Below are 16795 nucleotides of genomic sequence, written 5' to 3'. Positions count from 1 at the left end.
GACTCGTGGGACTTGTGGGGAGCTTAGGGGGTGGAGAAAAGAGTAAACCATCAGCCCAGTTCTTACCCCACTGAAGTGGAGAGCCAGGCCCGAAGCCACGGCTCCACACACAGTACTCAATTTCCCACCATTCACAGTCAGCCAGTTCTGGTTGGAGGGAGCTCGATTGAAGTTGTCTTTGAGCTGGGTGGGAAGGGAGGTCTCAGGTTCATCACAGTACAGGCCTCCCCACTGCTCATCACAGCTGGGTGCGGAAAAAGAGAAAGGCAGAGTCAACATCGAAGGAAGCCCATGAGTGAGAATTCCCACATCAGGGAAGCCAAAGGTTTCCTAGTCTGGGGTCCTGATAGCTTACTGCTCTTCAGAGTAGCAGAGGTTTGCTAAGGAGCACCTACTCTCCTTAAGGCCATCCTGTAGGCTTTCCTGAAGTAGTAGTTTCAGGCAGAGAGAAAGAAACACGTTTAAACAATGCACCGAAGCCCTGACCAACATATCCCTGGGGGATGATAATATACAGCACTGGTCTCTTTCATGGAAACTTCCAGCGCTTTAAGAACCAAGTGGCTGTGTGCAAACAGAAGACATGCCTTGGATGATCACTGCCATCCCTGGACAGAGTTCTCAGCTCTGTGTTCAGGGAGGCTGCCCAGGGCTCTTTAGAGTCATCCTGGATAGGGTACAATCATTGACCAAGGGCCAGATTTTCTATGGCTATAGATTAGTGGAAAAGGTCATATGCATTCTCTATTAGAGTCTGTACACTCAATCAAACAGCAAGATTTTAGAAAATGAAGCATAAAAGGCTGTAGTGCATATGTGTGCACATGTGTGTATGTGCGTGGGTACATGTGTGTGTATGTGTCTTCTGTGAAGTATGCCTGATAAATCGATCAGATATGTTTATGCTTTACTACAAAAACAACATGAGGGTTATCAACTAATGCATGCCCTCACTTCTACCCTGACTTACTATATTATTTTTGGTGAGAATCTATTGAACCCCTGAAACCTTTCTATCATCTTTTCCAAGACTCCAATGTATCGCAGAAACGGCAGAAAAATGAACATTGCAAATTACAGTTGAGCTTTCTCTTGACAAGGTAGCTGTCGTTCATGTGCTAATCACTAAAGGAAAGTAGTTATAGTGGCCATCTGTTAGCTCAGATACAAAATGCAAAAGCTAGTCACTTGGGGGAGTGATGACAAAACCTGTTCTAGAAAGCCGGGGGGATAAGTCAAGATACTTAGATGTAAGGAACATTCCGACTTACACACAGCTTCCCTGGATGCACCTCCCGTGGCCACTGCACATGTCGAGGCAACCATCCCCAATATAGACGTTATCTATCGCCCACGTCTGCTGCTTGTCAAAAGGCGCTGGCTGGTGCCAGCGGAAACGAGTGGCTTGAGACCTTGGAAGAAGAGATTTACAATGAAGAACTCGACAGGAAGAAAATGTATTCTAGAAAGCTCGAGGAGGGCAGCACAAAGGTGCACACTCCCAGTCCTGTTTTCAAAAGCACATTCATTACTGCCATAGCCCACGCAAACCTCTAGTTAACACTATAAGCCAGACAAATAGATTCGGCATGCATTTCGCCCCTGGGATCTTGCCGGGTCTTGTAAAAGAAGATGACATCACAGGCTAAGGAGCCTTGGGGAACAATAAGGGTCTGAGTTTTGCGTGGAAGCCATCGTAAGGAGATGTTATGGCTGTAAACTCGGAGAAGGATGTCTGCCCTCGAGCGGCTGTAACCCTTCTGCCTCTAACTTAGGACAGAATGTGGGCTGAGTTTCATGCTCTTCCCTTGCTCTTAAGGGCATCCACCTCGACTCAGCATCCAGGAGCAGTTTTCCTAATGGAAGTTTACAGACCTCCATAAAACAGAGGTCAGTGAAACCCTAGATAATTACATATGGAGAAGAGAGGGGGGGGTGAGAAATAAAGATGGGCTTATTTTTACGGAATAAATCCATGTAACCCAGAAGTTCTCCATTCCAGAAGCAGCAACGCCGCTCTCCTTCGCAGTTTGGAGAGCATCTTGTTTGGCAAACAACAAACATGTTCAGAGCCACTAGATGGCAGTAAAAACCAAACAATACCGGGGTCTCGTGCAAGCCTTCAGAACTGACAGAGGAATGAATTGTATTTACTGAGCCAGGCATACTTTATGCTAAAGGGTTTAATATTTTGATCAGGGAAATATGAGTTTCAGGAAGGGGAAAAGGTGAAACAACAGAAACAGCCTTACGTTTCCTAACTGAAGGTACGAACATAAAATGTGGTCAATAATCCAAAGAGAACAGCCTAGAACTTAAGAGTTTCATTCTGGGAAACAGCCCAGTCCAGTGTGTGTCCTGAGCATCTTGGCATAAGCTGACTTCTCACAGTCCTTGCTCTCCAGCTCCCGCATGCTCAGCAGAGGCGTCTCCTTGCCTTGGATCTTTCATTTCCTGCTGCATTGAGTTTAAACACCAAGCCTGTCTTTTGGCCTCCCTTCTTAAGCACAGTTCCAGAGCACACTGGACTCGTCCCTACCTTTCTGAATTTGTGTTTTCCCCTCCAGGAGCGCGCACTCTCTCTACTCGTTCTATCTCTGCGTGTCCTTTACGGTCTCACAGGGAACGGCGGTCCTCAAAGAGACATTTTCTTTCTAACCACGCCCCCTTTTTTTAGACAGCCAAATCTTTTTCTTTTTTCCGGAGCAGGGGACCGAACCCGGGGCCTTGCGCTTGCTAGGCAAGCGCTCTACCGCTGAGTTAAATCCCCAACCCCCCAAATCTTTTTTTATTGGGGGACTGGGTCCCTAGCGGGTAGGCCTGGGACCCTCGCTGCACAGCTTGTGCACTGGCGCTGCCTCCAGAATCCCGTGGCTTCATCACATCTGGAAGCTCCGGAGGGCTGGAGAAGGGCTCGATGCACAGCGCTTCGAAGGTGTCATCTGCTCGGAAGGCCAGGCCCACTGTGGCTGGGGCCTGTGGCCCTGCTGTCTGACTGGTGAAGCCACATTTGCCCAGAGTTTTTCCATCATTGAGGAGCTTGTACAGCCGCTGCTCCTCTGGCGGCGGCTTGCGGATGCCCTCCATGATGCGCTTCAGTTCGAACACGGTAGTCAACTCCTTGGTATACGTAAAGATGGTGGTCTTGTGGCGCTGGATCATGAGAAACATGTGGGTCCATCCCGGCGACTCTCTAACCCTTTTAAAAATGGCATTTGTGTCATACTATTCGGACCCACAGCAATCTGCTCTTATGTGGTGTCTAACGCAGTTTAGCATGTATGTGTGATGTTTCAGGGGGACACGGTTCCTTCCTGGCATGTTAAGTCATAAGGCAGCATGTGGTGCAGATCCCTTTTGGCTCAACTCTGCATGGGGCTCTACAGGGACAGGGAACTGATATTCAGGGGCCACTGTTTCCGCAGGGAGCCCATGTTGTATCGATGCCCGCCCCCCACTAGGGCTGTATATCTCAGTACCTCTGCTCTTATTAATGACCGAATTTATTACTATTCTGTTTCTACACAGCAACATTTTGTCACCCAGTGGAGCACCACACTCTCATAGCTCATAACCATCTATTCTGATACATAGTCAGCCTGCATATAGTTTATTCTGTCTCCTGATTTTTTAATCACAAATTTTCTGAAAGGCCAGGAATATTGTTTTGTGTCCTCGGTGCTTATCTATAATAACAAGTAATCAACTTTTCCTGTCCCCAATATCACACGTGTTTACCAAAGCCCTTGTCACCTTATAAAGTGTCCATTTTTAAAGCAGTTTCTTTTGTTAATTATTTTCTCTGTTCATCATTTCACTGTCTGTGGCCCTTATAAATGGGATTTCATAAACATCTACTGAGAGAATATTAAGTCGACAGCAAAAGAGATTCCCAGAAAAAGCAAATAAAAGACACCTTGCAGGTGGCCGAGGGGGAAACTAGGGTCAGCAGGGCAGGGACAGTAGTTTGATGGTTGCTGGAGGAGGCTGGAGAGGTGGCACGGGTTGCCTAGCAGGTGGTGGCTTTTTGATGACTGGTTTTGTTCAGTCACAGTCTGGGCAGCCTCTGAACAGAAAGACTGAACAGGAGATTTGAGAGCCAGATGAATTGCTGGAGGTGACAGCTTTTGTGGAGACTTCCAACCCGGCCCCCTTTCAGTCTATGCCTCTCTCTGGAGTTCCACAGAAAAGGAATCAGTAGGAGACCATGTGAAGACTGTACTAAAACTGGAGTTGGCCAATGGGTCTAAAGATAAGCGAGTGCTCTAATTTGTACTCTGGCACCAGCGAGCTCTATGTTCATGGTGAGCAAGTGAGTGTTTCGACACAATAAGGAGGTCAGATATGACAATTTCTGAACTCCCCCTTTGAAATGCAATGGTTTTATATTCTTAGGAATAGCGACGATATCTGGTAGTCACGCCCTCATAGGCAAATGCACCATCCAGTATTATTTCACAGGGAGAAGAAGCATTTTCATTAAAGGGAAGAAGTGAGAGAGAGAATATGGAAGTTGAATTCAACCTCTAAGCCTTTCCAGTGAAACGACTTATTCCCAGCCCTGCCTGGCCTCACTGCGAGAGGGGCCAAATCACTTAGATCTACATGCTGACACTTTCCCATCTGCAAAGCTCAGAAAACGCTGCTCCCTGACTCACAAGGGTGTTGTGAAAATTAATTAGTTGTTCATGTTTACCAAGACCTACGAGCGCTCTGGCGTCTCCCTCCGCGGCTGTCATTGCTTATCCTGAAGGTCCCGTAGAATGATGGTTGCCACCAGCTGCTGCTTCTCCGAGTTGGAGGCGAAAGGGCCCCAGAGCAAATTTCTTATTCTCACATACCCTTGAAATCTCTCCTTCTGATTATTTTCTGAGTTCATACCACTTTCTCCCCGTCAACACATTGGGGGTGCTTCAAAGGCACAGGTCGGTGAATTCCAGCGCTAAGCCTTCCTGTCTTCCCCTCGCCTCCCCCGTGATGTGGCCCCACCATTTTAACAGGCTTCAGTGTGCTTTTCATCCTCTTAGATGCTGCAGGATGACTCGGTTTACCCAGGAAGACTTTATTGGGAAGAGCTCCTTTGAAAGAAACCACAGCTAACCATCTCAGCCTTTCTGATTTTACCTGACATTACGTTTTCCCTCAAAGAGATACATCAAATTCCCAAGCTAATTCTTAATCTGCTGACGAAGATGGCGGGGCCGAGGGCCTTCATCATACACGGATTCAGTAACAACCAGCAAGAAAAGGCAAGGATCATTCAGCTTATACTAGGTACTGCTATATATTTAAATATATATATATATTTATTTATATATACTATATATTATATATATATAGCGTGCGCGCGCGCGCGCGCACACACACACACACACACACAGCATATACAGTGTTTATCCAGCCTCCAGGATTACTTTATCACAACTCATGAAAAACCAATCAGTTAGCAAAAGGAGCATTTAAATGAGCCACTCCACTAGGCTTTCCTTTTCTCTGGAGAGGAGATGAACAGTGACCTTCACTGTACCTAGGTACGCCCCCCTGAGTGTACGACATGGGGGGAAACAGATAACCCCTTTGTCCAGCTCTGTCTACTAAAAGGAGGAAGAGAGCCAGAGGTTTGTAGGGGGTTGGTCTGGTGCGAGGTATACAATGCTTCTGACAGCCCATCAGCAAAGATAGGAATGTGGTGTTGGTGGTCTTGAGGGAAGACGGAAACCGAGACCAACAGCTGAAATGCTTGACATGCTAGCATTCTGGCAGCTCACGGCCAGGCTCAGGGTCCATGACGTTAAGGTTTTGGAGTACTTCTGTTGGTGAGGGAGAGTGCATGTGTGACCTGATGGGAAGTGATACGCTTCAGCGTACCCCAGAAGCCATCGAATCTTTCTGTCATCAGCAAGGAGAGGGCCCTATGACCCGCCTCACAGAGGACAGTTCTATGCCGTCACACTCAGTGAAACTGGAGGAGATACTTTAGAGGAGGCCTGAGAGGCTTAAATGATCCTGGTTTGTATCCTGAGTTGCAGAAGCTTTATGACACTTTTGTGAGTTGCCGGGAACTTTTGAGCGATGAATATTGAAGACGTTACGAACAAGAAATTGCCATCTTTAGCTGCGATAATTACATCACAGCTGTCCAAAATGCTCTTCCTGTCTAGTGACGTGCACTGAAATATTTGCGGTTGAAATGCTACGGCGTCTCGAATTTGCATCAGAACAGCACGGCGTTAGGGTAAGCGGGGTTACTTAGGAATCAGTGCTGGCAGTGCATCAAAACCGGCTACCAAGTATGTGGGAGCCTCTAACTTTGCGCATTTGCCCTTTAAATAAATAGAAATACAAGGCAACAGAAATCGCTTCAAAAGCACAGGGGGCTTTAAACTTCGGAATTCAAAATAAAAAGGAGTCTCTCTCATCTCTAAGCAAAGCAGCTTTAAAAAACTAATTGTGCTGAAAAAAGAAATCACAGAAAGCAATGATAGAAACTATAACTCTCCAAGTTCGCCCTCTGAGGGCTCAGTACATTGCACTGCATGTAGGAGGTCTCCCCTCGCTTCAGCTTAGCTTTTCAATGGAGGATGACTTACGTTTAGCCGGGCAAGCAATTTTAGTAAGTCACATCCATGTACAGGACCAGTCAAACATCAGATTCTCTGATTAAAAACTTGGTAGTAAGCTGGCTGTCCGCAGGGCTCAGAGGCTTTGAGTCTCTACTGTAGGACACATGGACAGAGTTTTAACACGAGTGCCGATACAGCAACATAGTCGGTATGGGGACTCAGTGGTACTACAGCTTGTACAAGATTACTCTGTTTTGTGGACCCAACACCCCAGCACACCACAGTAGTGATGCTGGAAGTGTCATGTGACACGGGGGAGGGCCTGTATCGTCAGCGTAGTATGTCTCCAGCTAGTTTGAACATTTTACACAGGTTGTTCCGTCATGAAGACTTGGACAGTGAAGCCTCCATAAACATCCTGTCGTACTGGAGTAACAATGGACGGAGATAAGGAATCTCTCTTTAACGAACCGAAGAGCACAGGAAATGTTGTGCTTGCTGGCTCGGCTCTCCTTTCTTTACTCTCAGTCGCTGTGGGGACCTCACTGAGAAGTTGCCTTCAACCTTATTTTGCTTTTTCCTCTTCACTGTCACCCCTGCCCCTCACACACCAGTTCTTACACGTGTGACCTCGTTTCTCCTTTAACTTCCCACAGACATTTTTTTTTTTAATTTTGTAAATTACATTTATGTACAGAAAACGTAAGTGTACATTTAACCTGGTTTAGTGGCGAGTTCTTTAGCCTTTGTCTTTTCCAGCTTGGCAATGTGAGCCACAGACTTAGGACCCAGGGCATTGCCTCCCCAGTGGCAGCGGATTTCGTCATATCTGTCATTATAATTGGTCCTAAGAGCTTCCACCAGCTTAGCCAGAGCACCCTTGTCTTCCGAGTTCACCTGTGTGAAGGCAACAGGGGTGCAGGTCTTCCTGTGGTCCAGGCGCCCCAGCCTGGCCTTTCCCTTGATGATGCAGTAGGGCACCCCCATCTTTCAACACAGGGCAGGCAGGAAAACCACCAGTTCAATGGCGTCTACACCATGGGCAATCACCACCAGCTGAGCCTTCTTGTTCTCCACCAAGGTGGTGACTGTATTGACCCCTGCTCAGAGGACACGTGGTCTCTTAGTTGGGACGTCCCCTTTGCCTGCAGCTTTCTCCTCAGCCGGGCCAGCAGCCTTTGCTTCTTCTGCTTTGTCTCTGGCCTGTACTTGTGGTTGAGCTTAAGCAGCTGAGTCGCTGTTTGCCTGTCCAGGGCCTGGGTGAACTGTTTAATGGCAGGAGGTACTGTGAGCCGCTTATAGAGGATGGCTGTTTGCCGCTGCATCCTGTTGTAGCGGGGCTGTTTGACGAAGCACATGAGATCTCTTTTGGGCTGAATGTCCTGCCCAATGCTGAAGTTCTTGGGCCTTTTCTCAAACAAAGGATGGACCATCTTTCTGGCCTCTTGTTTCTTGATGATGGCAGGGGCTGGGGCCACCTTTTCCCCCTTGGCCTTCTTTCCTTTGGGCACCTTAGAGGAGCTTTCCACAGATTTTTTAATGGCTCCTGTGGCTAAGAAAGAAGGCAGCAGCTGGGTCACTGGGCCAGCAGGAGTGGATCACTTTCACCTTGACTTAAAATAGCTGCGTCTCACCTGAGCTGTACCGTGACCACTCCCTTCTGCCCTTTTTCGGTCGATTTGAGTTACCTGCCCTTCCAGTGGCTCTCTGGTTCTCAGCTGATACTTCAAGAACCCATGTCACTTGAACTAACCTGCTATTTTTAAGTCCGGTTGGTAACGAAGAGGAAGGCAGATTGGGATTGGGGATATGAATTGATTTTGAAGCCACCATGTCTTTTCTTTAGCCTTTCTCAACACCTCATAGCATTCTATTCAATCTCACAGGCAAGCGATAAAGGCACGACACTAATACAGTGGCTAAGTCTGTATTAGTTATATGGCTCTTCTCGGGCCCCCAGGCCAGACAAACTATTTCCAGAGGCTCTGGAAACTATTCTTTTGAAGACATTAAAGACTGAAAAAAGGATCTGAGAAAACTTGAAACGGTTTTCTTGTCTGTGGCTGATGTCACTGATCTTTTCCTGCATGGCAGTCACATCTCGAGTGGCAACCACATAACACGTGACAGCGTGTTATTCTGACTCTCCATCTTCCAGCCTCCTCAGCGAGCCGTTTCCACTCAGCCGGTCTCTTCTGGAGAGTGGATGCAGCTGTGGCATTAATGACAGACTTCCAACTTCAAACCTGGGAGTCTTCCTTTCACATGCAATGGAGAAGTGTGTGTGTGTGTGTGTGTGTGTGTGTGTGTGTGTGTGTGTGTGCACTCACGAAGGCCAGAGAACAACTTCTGCTGCCATTCCTTAGGAGTCCTCAAGTCTGCTTTTGAGACAGGGGCTCCCACTGGCCTGGAACTGACTAAGTAGCCTAGGGTGATTGTCCAGTGAATTCACAAACCCAAGTGTGCTGTCTTGGGCGCCAGTGCCAAGATCACAATTCTGTCATTATGCCTGGCTTCTTTTCTTTGGTTCTGAGGTTCAAACTTGGGTCCTCAGGACTGCACAGCAGGAACCTTTGCCAGCTAAGTTATCTCTCCAACTCCATTTTCACGAATCCCACTCTCTTGCCTTGCTTCAGTGTTTTTTGTCAGTAAGCACAACTCCACGAATGGCCTCCTTCCAGTTTTACTGCTTTAAACAGTCACTCTAAGGTGCATGCCCTCCCTGTCATGTTTACTTGGATCACTGATTTAGAATGTTCGTCTCTTCATCCATGAATTCTTCAAAGCCAGAACATCTCTACACAAAACTCCTCCCCCTGACCCTGATTTTCAGTATGAACTCCCAGTTTTCCACATCTGTGGCACTTTTAGACTGTTCCCCCAGCAAAGCGTTAAGTTACAATTAGCAGGAGTCACTTCCGGTCCCCCCACCCCCGTAGTTCACATCCTTTGCAGAGAAGGAAGTTAAGACAGCGTTACACCATTACCATGAGCTCAGTCCTGTGAGGCCGCACTAGCACTTTTCATTCATTTTGATTTTATTGGATGGGTTTCCAGGAAGATCCAACTTAACCAGTGCATGGCCAGGAATGAAGATGAAATCCTCTGCCAGGTCCTTAGGTTTTAGCACTGCAGTGCCCAGTGTGGATATGAGATATCTTGTTGTTTAGTCTCAGGATTCCTTCTCAGGAGCAGACACCAGGATCCATTTGACGTTGTCTGTCTGAGAGCTGGAGTTGCCTTCAACGCTGCTCTTTCCCTCCCTGTAACGATGTCCTCTTCATCGTCAGACTCTCCAGCTGAACAGTCTTCATTTCTCTTTATGTCCATTGAGAGCACATTACCAGTCTCTGTCTGTCTGTCTGTTGTCTGTCTGTCTCTGGGACTCTTACCCTCTCTCACTGGCTGTCCAGTTAGAATAAGCTTTTCTGTGTGCAATGCTCTCGAACCACATCTCCTTATTCCCGCGCACTTTGACAGACTTGTAAGCATCCCTAGACCTTAACACGCCCTGCTCTTCACGGTTTGACACCCTCTCCCATCTCACTTTTCTTCCTTCCTGAACTCAGACACACCAATTTCCTGCTACCACAGTGTACTCTCCTTGCCTGGAATACCCCTGCTCTTTGCCCAGTTCACCTTCAGATTGTACCCGTTCGTCCTTCCTCATGAAAGCACTCTCTGGCCTTCCTGACCGAGTCGTACTTTCTCGTGATGTCCAACCATAGCTTATCATATTCCAGTATTCCGTCCCACCACGGCTAAGCTGTATCGTTAGTTTGAGCGAGCGCCGGTGATCTCTGGGGAAGACCTCTGCCTTCTACTGAACCGAAAGAGCTTTGAGATAGGGAGAATCCCGGCATGTACTAAAGCCTACTAAACAAATACCTAAAATTATCTTTTTAACTCTATGAATGGTTAAGCAGTTGCCACTGGTGGCTATTTCCACTTGATGAACCATTTCATGACAATGTACGGGCAAACATCTTCCACTTGCTCCCGTTTCCAATGGTACTTAGGTGCTCCACAGCCATCTCAAAAGCTGGTGGGAAAAGCTCCAATTGTCTGGCGCTCACAGCCACTCCTAACACCTACCTAGCATGCATTTGTAAGCTGTCAGTACCGTGCTTTCTTATAGAAAGACACCTAGAAACTGAAATAGCAACTCCAGCAGAGAGCTACGAACTCGGGCTTGAGAGACTGCCCAGACACTTTAGCACAGTCCCAAGCTTTGAAGGCAGTCAGTTACGTTAATGTCTTGTCTGTGTGCCTGCCTGTCTGCCAACCAACCTGTCTGTGTGAGGATCAAAGTAAGGGCCTCCTGCACGGTAACCACTGAAAGTTTAACTTGAAACAAGGGAAAACACAATGAAAAGATGGCGGGACTGAGAACAGAGGGAGGAGAGCTTGGGCCTCATCCACATACATTTCTTTCTGAATTACTCAGAGGGCTGTGTGGAAGGCAGAGTCACCTTTAAGAGCACCGCACAACAGGAGCCCTGAGGATAATGTGGTCAACAAACTGTATTTTCAATACGGGTAACAGGGGGAAAAACGGATGCATATCACAGATTTTTCATGTACCGTTTGAAAGGGTCAAAATTCTTGTGAGTATGTGCAAGAGACAATTAAAACATAGATTAAAATATGAGGAATAATTACTTTACTTCAGTAGACGTCTCAAGGGCACAATGACTAGCTGAAGTAAATCTTAGAATGCCACTTATTTGCAAAATGCTGTCAAGTAGTCAGGTAATAATTCATAGAACTCATAAAGACTTAAAAGATGGCTGACTTAATGGAGTTTTTTTCCCTGTTACTTATTAAGACCACCTTAATAATTCATGTACGACAATACCTTTAACGAGCAACAAAATCTCACATATCTCGTTTAAGCCTGGCAGCTCAGCACTCAGTTAATATAGTCTCCTGCCTCTGAGCCAGCAATTGTGAAGCAGCCGTGGGCTGTTAGAGGCAGAAACCACTCCATTTATGATAATCCCAAGAAAAGTTATGTCCTAGACGAACGCTGGAGTTTCACGCGTGTCTGCTGGGAGGATTATTCAGTCTTTATTTGTCTGGAGACCACGGGACGATAAGAAGCGGAAACTGTAACTCGTCCCTTACGCTGTGCTGGTCACTGTGCTGTTGATGGCAGAAGCCAATCAGGTTTCCTCCAGGGGAACAGTGCCAATCATGATCTTTAGAGCTTTCCTATGCTCGCACCCACTTTAGATGGTGAAGGAATCAGAACACCATTCCCCTGGGAAAGGTGCCTGTTCCTCACAGTGGAGAGTGAAGTACACGCAAGTCAGACTCGGTTTCCTCACCACCATCCCCTGGGCACTGCTCTCCAGCCAAGCCATTTCCTGTTGGTGCAGTGGGTGGAACACTTACACGTGTTTCTCACAGAGGGCATTCAAATTCCAGATTAATATTCAAAATAAAGGTGAAAAAAGTAGAGGCTAATGTTAGGGAACAGTTCCTCGATATATCCACCTATAAGAAACCACTAACTGCTATATTGACAGTGTTTTAAATGGCAGAAAAATAGATCCCATTCAAATCTATTTTTGTGTTCAATGGTCCTGTTTTAAACGGCTGGTTTTTGGCATCTCTAAATCAAGTCAGAGAAGCTGTTACAATATGGCCAGTGTTTTCCTGTATAAGCCATTATTCAAAAAAATTATTAGCATTAAAAGTCAGGAAAATACTGGGTTTAGAGAAAAAACAGAACTTCACCATGAATACCTGGTGTAGGCAGGGAGGGGCAGGGTGATTCTGGTCCATTTGTTGAAAGTATCTGACACCAGGATCCGCTGCAGGTGATAGCGACTGCACTCGACGTTGGTAGGCAGGCAGTCCCTCACCAGGGGGTGCCACGACAGCCCGAGATCCACGGAGTACTCCAGTTCAATGGCTGAAACGGGAGGTAGCATTCTCAGTATAAGCATACGTCTTCAGACCCAGGAGCCACAGAAACTTACTGTGCGTACCTAGGCTTTAATGTAATGAGACAGTTTGACTTTTCCTCTACGTTTCTGTTTCTGACCTTCAACTATTTATGTTTTGTTTTCCCCTCTGTATATTATTGCTATCCATCCGTGAGTGTGTGTCCGTCTCTCCGTCCATCCATCCATCCACCCATCCATCCATCCACCCACCCATCCATCCATCCATCCATCCATCCATCCATCCATCCATCCATCCATCCATCCATGCGTCCATGCGTCCATCTGTCCATCCATCCATCCATCCATCCATCCATCCATCCATCCATCCATCCATCCATCCATGCGTCCGTCCATCCATCCATCCATCCATCCATCTACTTATCTGGAAGTGGGGTCTCTCACACAGTTCTGACTGTCTTGGAACTCACTATGTAGATCAGGCTGACCTTGAACTCACAGAGATCTGAGTGCTGGGATTAAAGACACGCACCGCAATGCCTGTCCAGTTTTGCTAATTTTATAAGTGACACTGAACTACCACTCCTTTTTAGGAGACATGATCAAGTGAGATAAAGTTACTTTTCCAGAATCACTTATTATAATGAGAACCTCTTAGAACAATTACAACGAAGTCATCCGGCCTCAGATACAAGTGTTAGCAATCATTTCTCACACCCTGAGCTTTAGTCCCGCTCCCTCACCACTCATCTCACCCTTCCTTCTCCCACTGAAGCCCCTCTTTTCAACAAGACGCCTCTTAATGTCATGCCATTTTTGCCCATAATGAACTTAATGTTCTTTTTTAAACTTTGGAGCAATATTTTCAAAAATTTAAGACAGACTTTTGTGTGAGTGTTTTTGTGTACGTCTGTGTGTTTGGATGGGTGTCCATTGAGGGTATCTGGTCAGAGGTACAGGTGGTTGTGAACCACCCAGTGTGGGTGTTGGGAATCAAACCTTACTCTGTAAGGACGGCTCTTAGCCACTAAGCCAGCTCTCGCCACAGTCTTTTCAGGTTTGACCATTCTACAAAACTCCTGGCCAACCATGCCAATCTTATTCTCCTTATAAAAGACACTTCCTAGAAACCATATAATCAAACTCTCTCTCTCTCTCTCTCTCTCTCTCTCTCTCTCTCTCTCTCTCTCTCTCTCTCACACACACACACACACACACACATGCACACACTTCACCCTACTATATAAAGGAGTACACTGAAGAATCAGAGAAGTGTGGAGAGATGGCTAGAAGTCATGGAGTCTGGGTGAAAGCAATTAGACTGTGTGTGGGTCTGCAGAAAGCTAGGTTTTTCTTGTCTCTTTCACCTTTAAACATTCAGCCTCTCCCCATCTCTGCTGCTCTTTCTCATTTTTAAATTTCTTCTTCTCTCATGCATTACCTTCCGGCCACGGCTTCTCCTCTCCTCTACTCCCTGCACCCTGCCCCCTGCCCCCAGATCCACTCTTCCTCCATTGCTTTCTCTGGCTACTGAATGCTTTGTAAATGTCCTAGTTCCAACCTCTCTCTTTAGTGTTTCTCAAAGTCATGGCTTTCGGTCTTAGCTGCACACTGAAACCCCCTGGGAACCTTGAGAAACTCTTGGTGCTTGGGTTTCATGACCAGAGTCACCTCTCCAAATCCTCTGGATGCTGGCTATGGGGCTAGCAGCTCTGAAAGCATCCCTTGGTGATGCTGTGTGGCCGGCTGTAACCCAGAACTGTAAGAAGAAATAAACCTCTTTCTCTCCTAACTTGATGTTTGTTCGGGCATTTCATTACAGTCACAGAAATAAAACCAGGACGATACACCTCTGCACTTGTGATCTCCTATCAACAACACTGTGTTGCAATGAAGTGTACACTGCCAAGCACACGTCTCTGTACCTGCCCTTTAAGGTCCTTTGAAGTTTGTGGCTACCTTTACTTAGTGCTTTCTTCTTTCAGTATTTCATTCACTGTACTTCTCCCAGGAGACCACGCCTGCCTGTGGCGGAAGCACGAACAGCTGGCTCATGAGGAGATAGTCTAGCTCTGGTGTTGCTGGGTCAACCCTGGGAGAGCGTCCTTTGTGATTTTTGTCGACTCCTTAAGCTACCGAAGGATTAGGACACTGGGATACCAAGTACATTTCTGTCTTTAAGAAATGTGCCAGTGCGCTTCATTCTCCTGCAACCTTCCTGAGCCAGGGGAGCCTTCCGTACTTAAGATACTGGTTCAGTTTGGAATGGCGTTTCTGATCTATCTACCCTTTAAAGTCCACTCCAGCCATAACGGTCCTGTGGAGACTTAGCTCGGTGTCAAATGTTCTCTAACTCTTAGGTGGGACCGCCGTTCGTCAACGCTCCCTCCTCTGAATTTGCATGACATCTTACATCCGCTCCAAGCCACAGAACGCTCTCCTTCAGTCATCTACTGGATACTAAGTGTTTGAGGCGCCTGTTCAGACAGAATGCATCTACTGAATATGGAATGGGTACCTTCTGCTTGTCCATCTCTACCCCACAACTTCCACCCCCACTAACCGGTGAGGACTAACTACAATCGAGGTACAAAGAATACTTCTGGGGTTCTTCCTAATAAAGTTCAAAGATCATAGAAATATGAAAATATGGTCACAGAGAGACAAAGCTCCTCACATAGTCACACTCTGTGATCTAAGAAAGAACAAGGGCCCATATTGTCTTAGAAGTGTCCTGTAAGGGGACACAGGTCTGGGATTCCTCAGTAATCCCGAGGGGTCTGTAATTCAGGTAAAGGGTCAAGGCTGTGCGACAATGGCAGCTCATGTTTCCTTTCTTATCCTGCCTCCTGAGCTTGAATGACAGGCGTGTGCCACCATGCAATTTACATGGTGCTGGGGAGTGGACTCAGGGCTTGCATACAAGGCAATGATCTTCCAAGTAAACCACATGCCTGAGTGGAAATCTGATTGACCGAGTTTCTGAAAATCTATCCACAATGTTTTTATTTTTCATTGGATATGTTTTGTATCTATATTTCAAATGTTATCCCCTTTCACCCCTCTCCCGTCTGCCCCTCCCCCTGCTCCTATGGGGATGCTCCCACTCCTGCCCACACACTCCCACCTCAACGCCCTGGCATCCCCCTACACTGGGACATGGAGCCTTCACAGGACCAGGGGCTTCTCCTCCTGTTCATGTCAGACAATGCCATCCTCTGCTACATATGCAGCTGGAGCCATGGGTCCACAATGTTTTTTTTGAAAAAATGTATACTTTATTTACAACACAGTGTTGCTGGGAAAAATTAAACAGTTTCAAGAAGATTGCAAGAACTTAAAATGTACTGTGATCATTCGTGTACATAACACTATCACTTGGGTACTTAAGTGCATGTGTGCGCACGTGTGTGTGTGTATGTGTGTTCATGTATGTATGTGCGTGCTCATGTATGTATGTGCTCATGTATGTATGTGTTCATGCATGTGTGTGCTCATGTATGTATGTACATGTATGTGTGTGTTCATGTATGTATGTATGTGTATGTTCATGTATGTATGTGTGTGTAAGCCAGTGGTGGGGACTGAGTATTTTCCTTAATTGCTTTTTGGGGACTGTCACTGAGCTTGAGGCTTACTGATCAATCTAACTGGCTGGCGGTGTAGAACTACAGGGATACAGAGCCTTTTATGCGGGGGATAGGAGGCCGAACTCAGGTTGGCAAGCTTGCCCTGTAAGAACTTTACTAAGCCATCTTCCTAGCCCTATAACACAGGTTCTGAATAGTCCCACTGCAGAAGCAGACATGGACACACAGGCTCTGTCCCTCTGTCTGGATGTGGAACACTTACCATAGCAGGAGTCTGTGACTGAGCAGGACGCAGCGAAATCTATCTGTAGGAATGAGTCCTCATTCACGGCAATGTCCGTGGTGACCACGTAACGGGTGCTGGCCTTTTCAATGAAGACCAGGGCATCGCCTGTGGAGCCACACACGGGCATCTTGGTGCCTCCTGGGTGAAGCAGCCACTTTCTGCTGTCCAGAGTCGAGAAATCATCTTCTAAGACTGTATTACCAGAGATATTTCCTCCAATAAGAATCTGAAATGCATTTTTAGAACAGCCCAGATTTGGGTTTTAACATACAGAAGAGAGCAGTTGTTTTTGTTTGCTTGTTTTGATCTGTCAGCCATCTTGGATCTGGTACTGTACAACTCGCAGAACGTCAGGGGGTTTTCTGAATGCTCTTGTTTCTGTGGTCTGCTTGCCCGACTGGCAAGGAGCTACAGGAAACAAATCAAAGGACTGACAAAAACCAT

The 16795-nt window shown here is 46.7% G+C and overlaps 2 protein-coding genes across 5 annotated transcripts in view; both read right to left on the bottom strand.

The window, feature by feature from the left end:
* The window catches only part of Reln (reelin), a 426762-nt gene that overhangs the window by 43758 nt on the left and 366209 nt on the right, over positions 1–16795 (bottom strand). For all 4 annotated transcript variants that reach the window (XM_039107060.2, XM_006235873.4, XM_039107062.2 and 1 more), the window contains exons 45-48: positions 16328–16577; positions 12315–12483; positions 1272–1412; positions 67–244 (exon numbers count right to left, since the gene is read on the bottom strand). In XM_039107060.2, the coding sequence (XP_038962988.1) occupies positions 67–244; positions 1272–1412; positions 12315–12483; positions 16328–16577 (738 nt within the window). The remainder of the gene's footprint in view (positions 1–66; positions 245–1271; positions 1413–12314; positions 12484–16327; positions 16578–16795) is intronic.
* Elobl5 (elongin B like 5) lies at positions 1419–12308 on the bottom strand. Its single transcript, XM_039108556.2, has one exon. It carries the CDS (start codon positions 3169–3171, stop codon positions 2761–2763), a length of 411 nt encoding a protein of 136 aa, XP_038964484.1. The 5' UTR covers positions 3172–12308; the 3' UTR covers positions 1419–2760.

Source organism: Rattus norvegicus, chromosome 4 (assembly GCF_036323735.1).
Source record: "Rattus norvegicus strain BN/NHsdMcwi chromosome 4, GRCr8, whole genome shotgun sequence".
Lineage (NCBI taxonomy): Eukaryota > Metazoa > Chordata > Mammalia > Rodentia > Muridae > Rattus > Rattus norvegicus.
The sequence above is the reverse complement of the archived record's forward strand: the minus strand, read 5'-3'. Positions and strand labels throughout refer to the sequence as shown.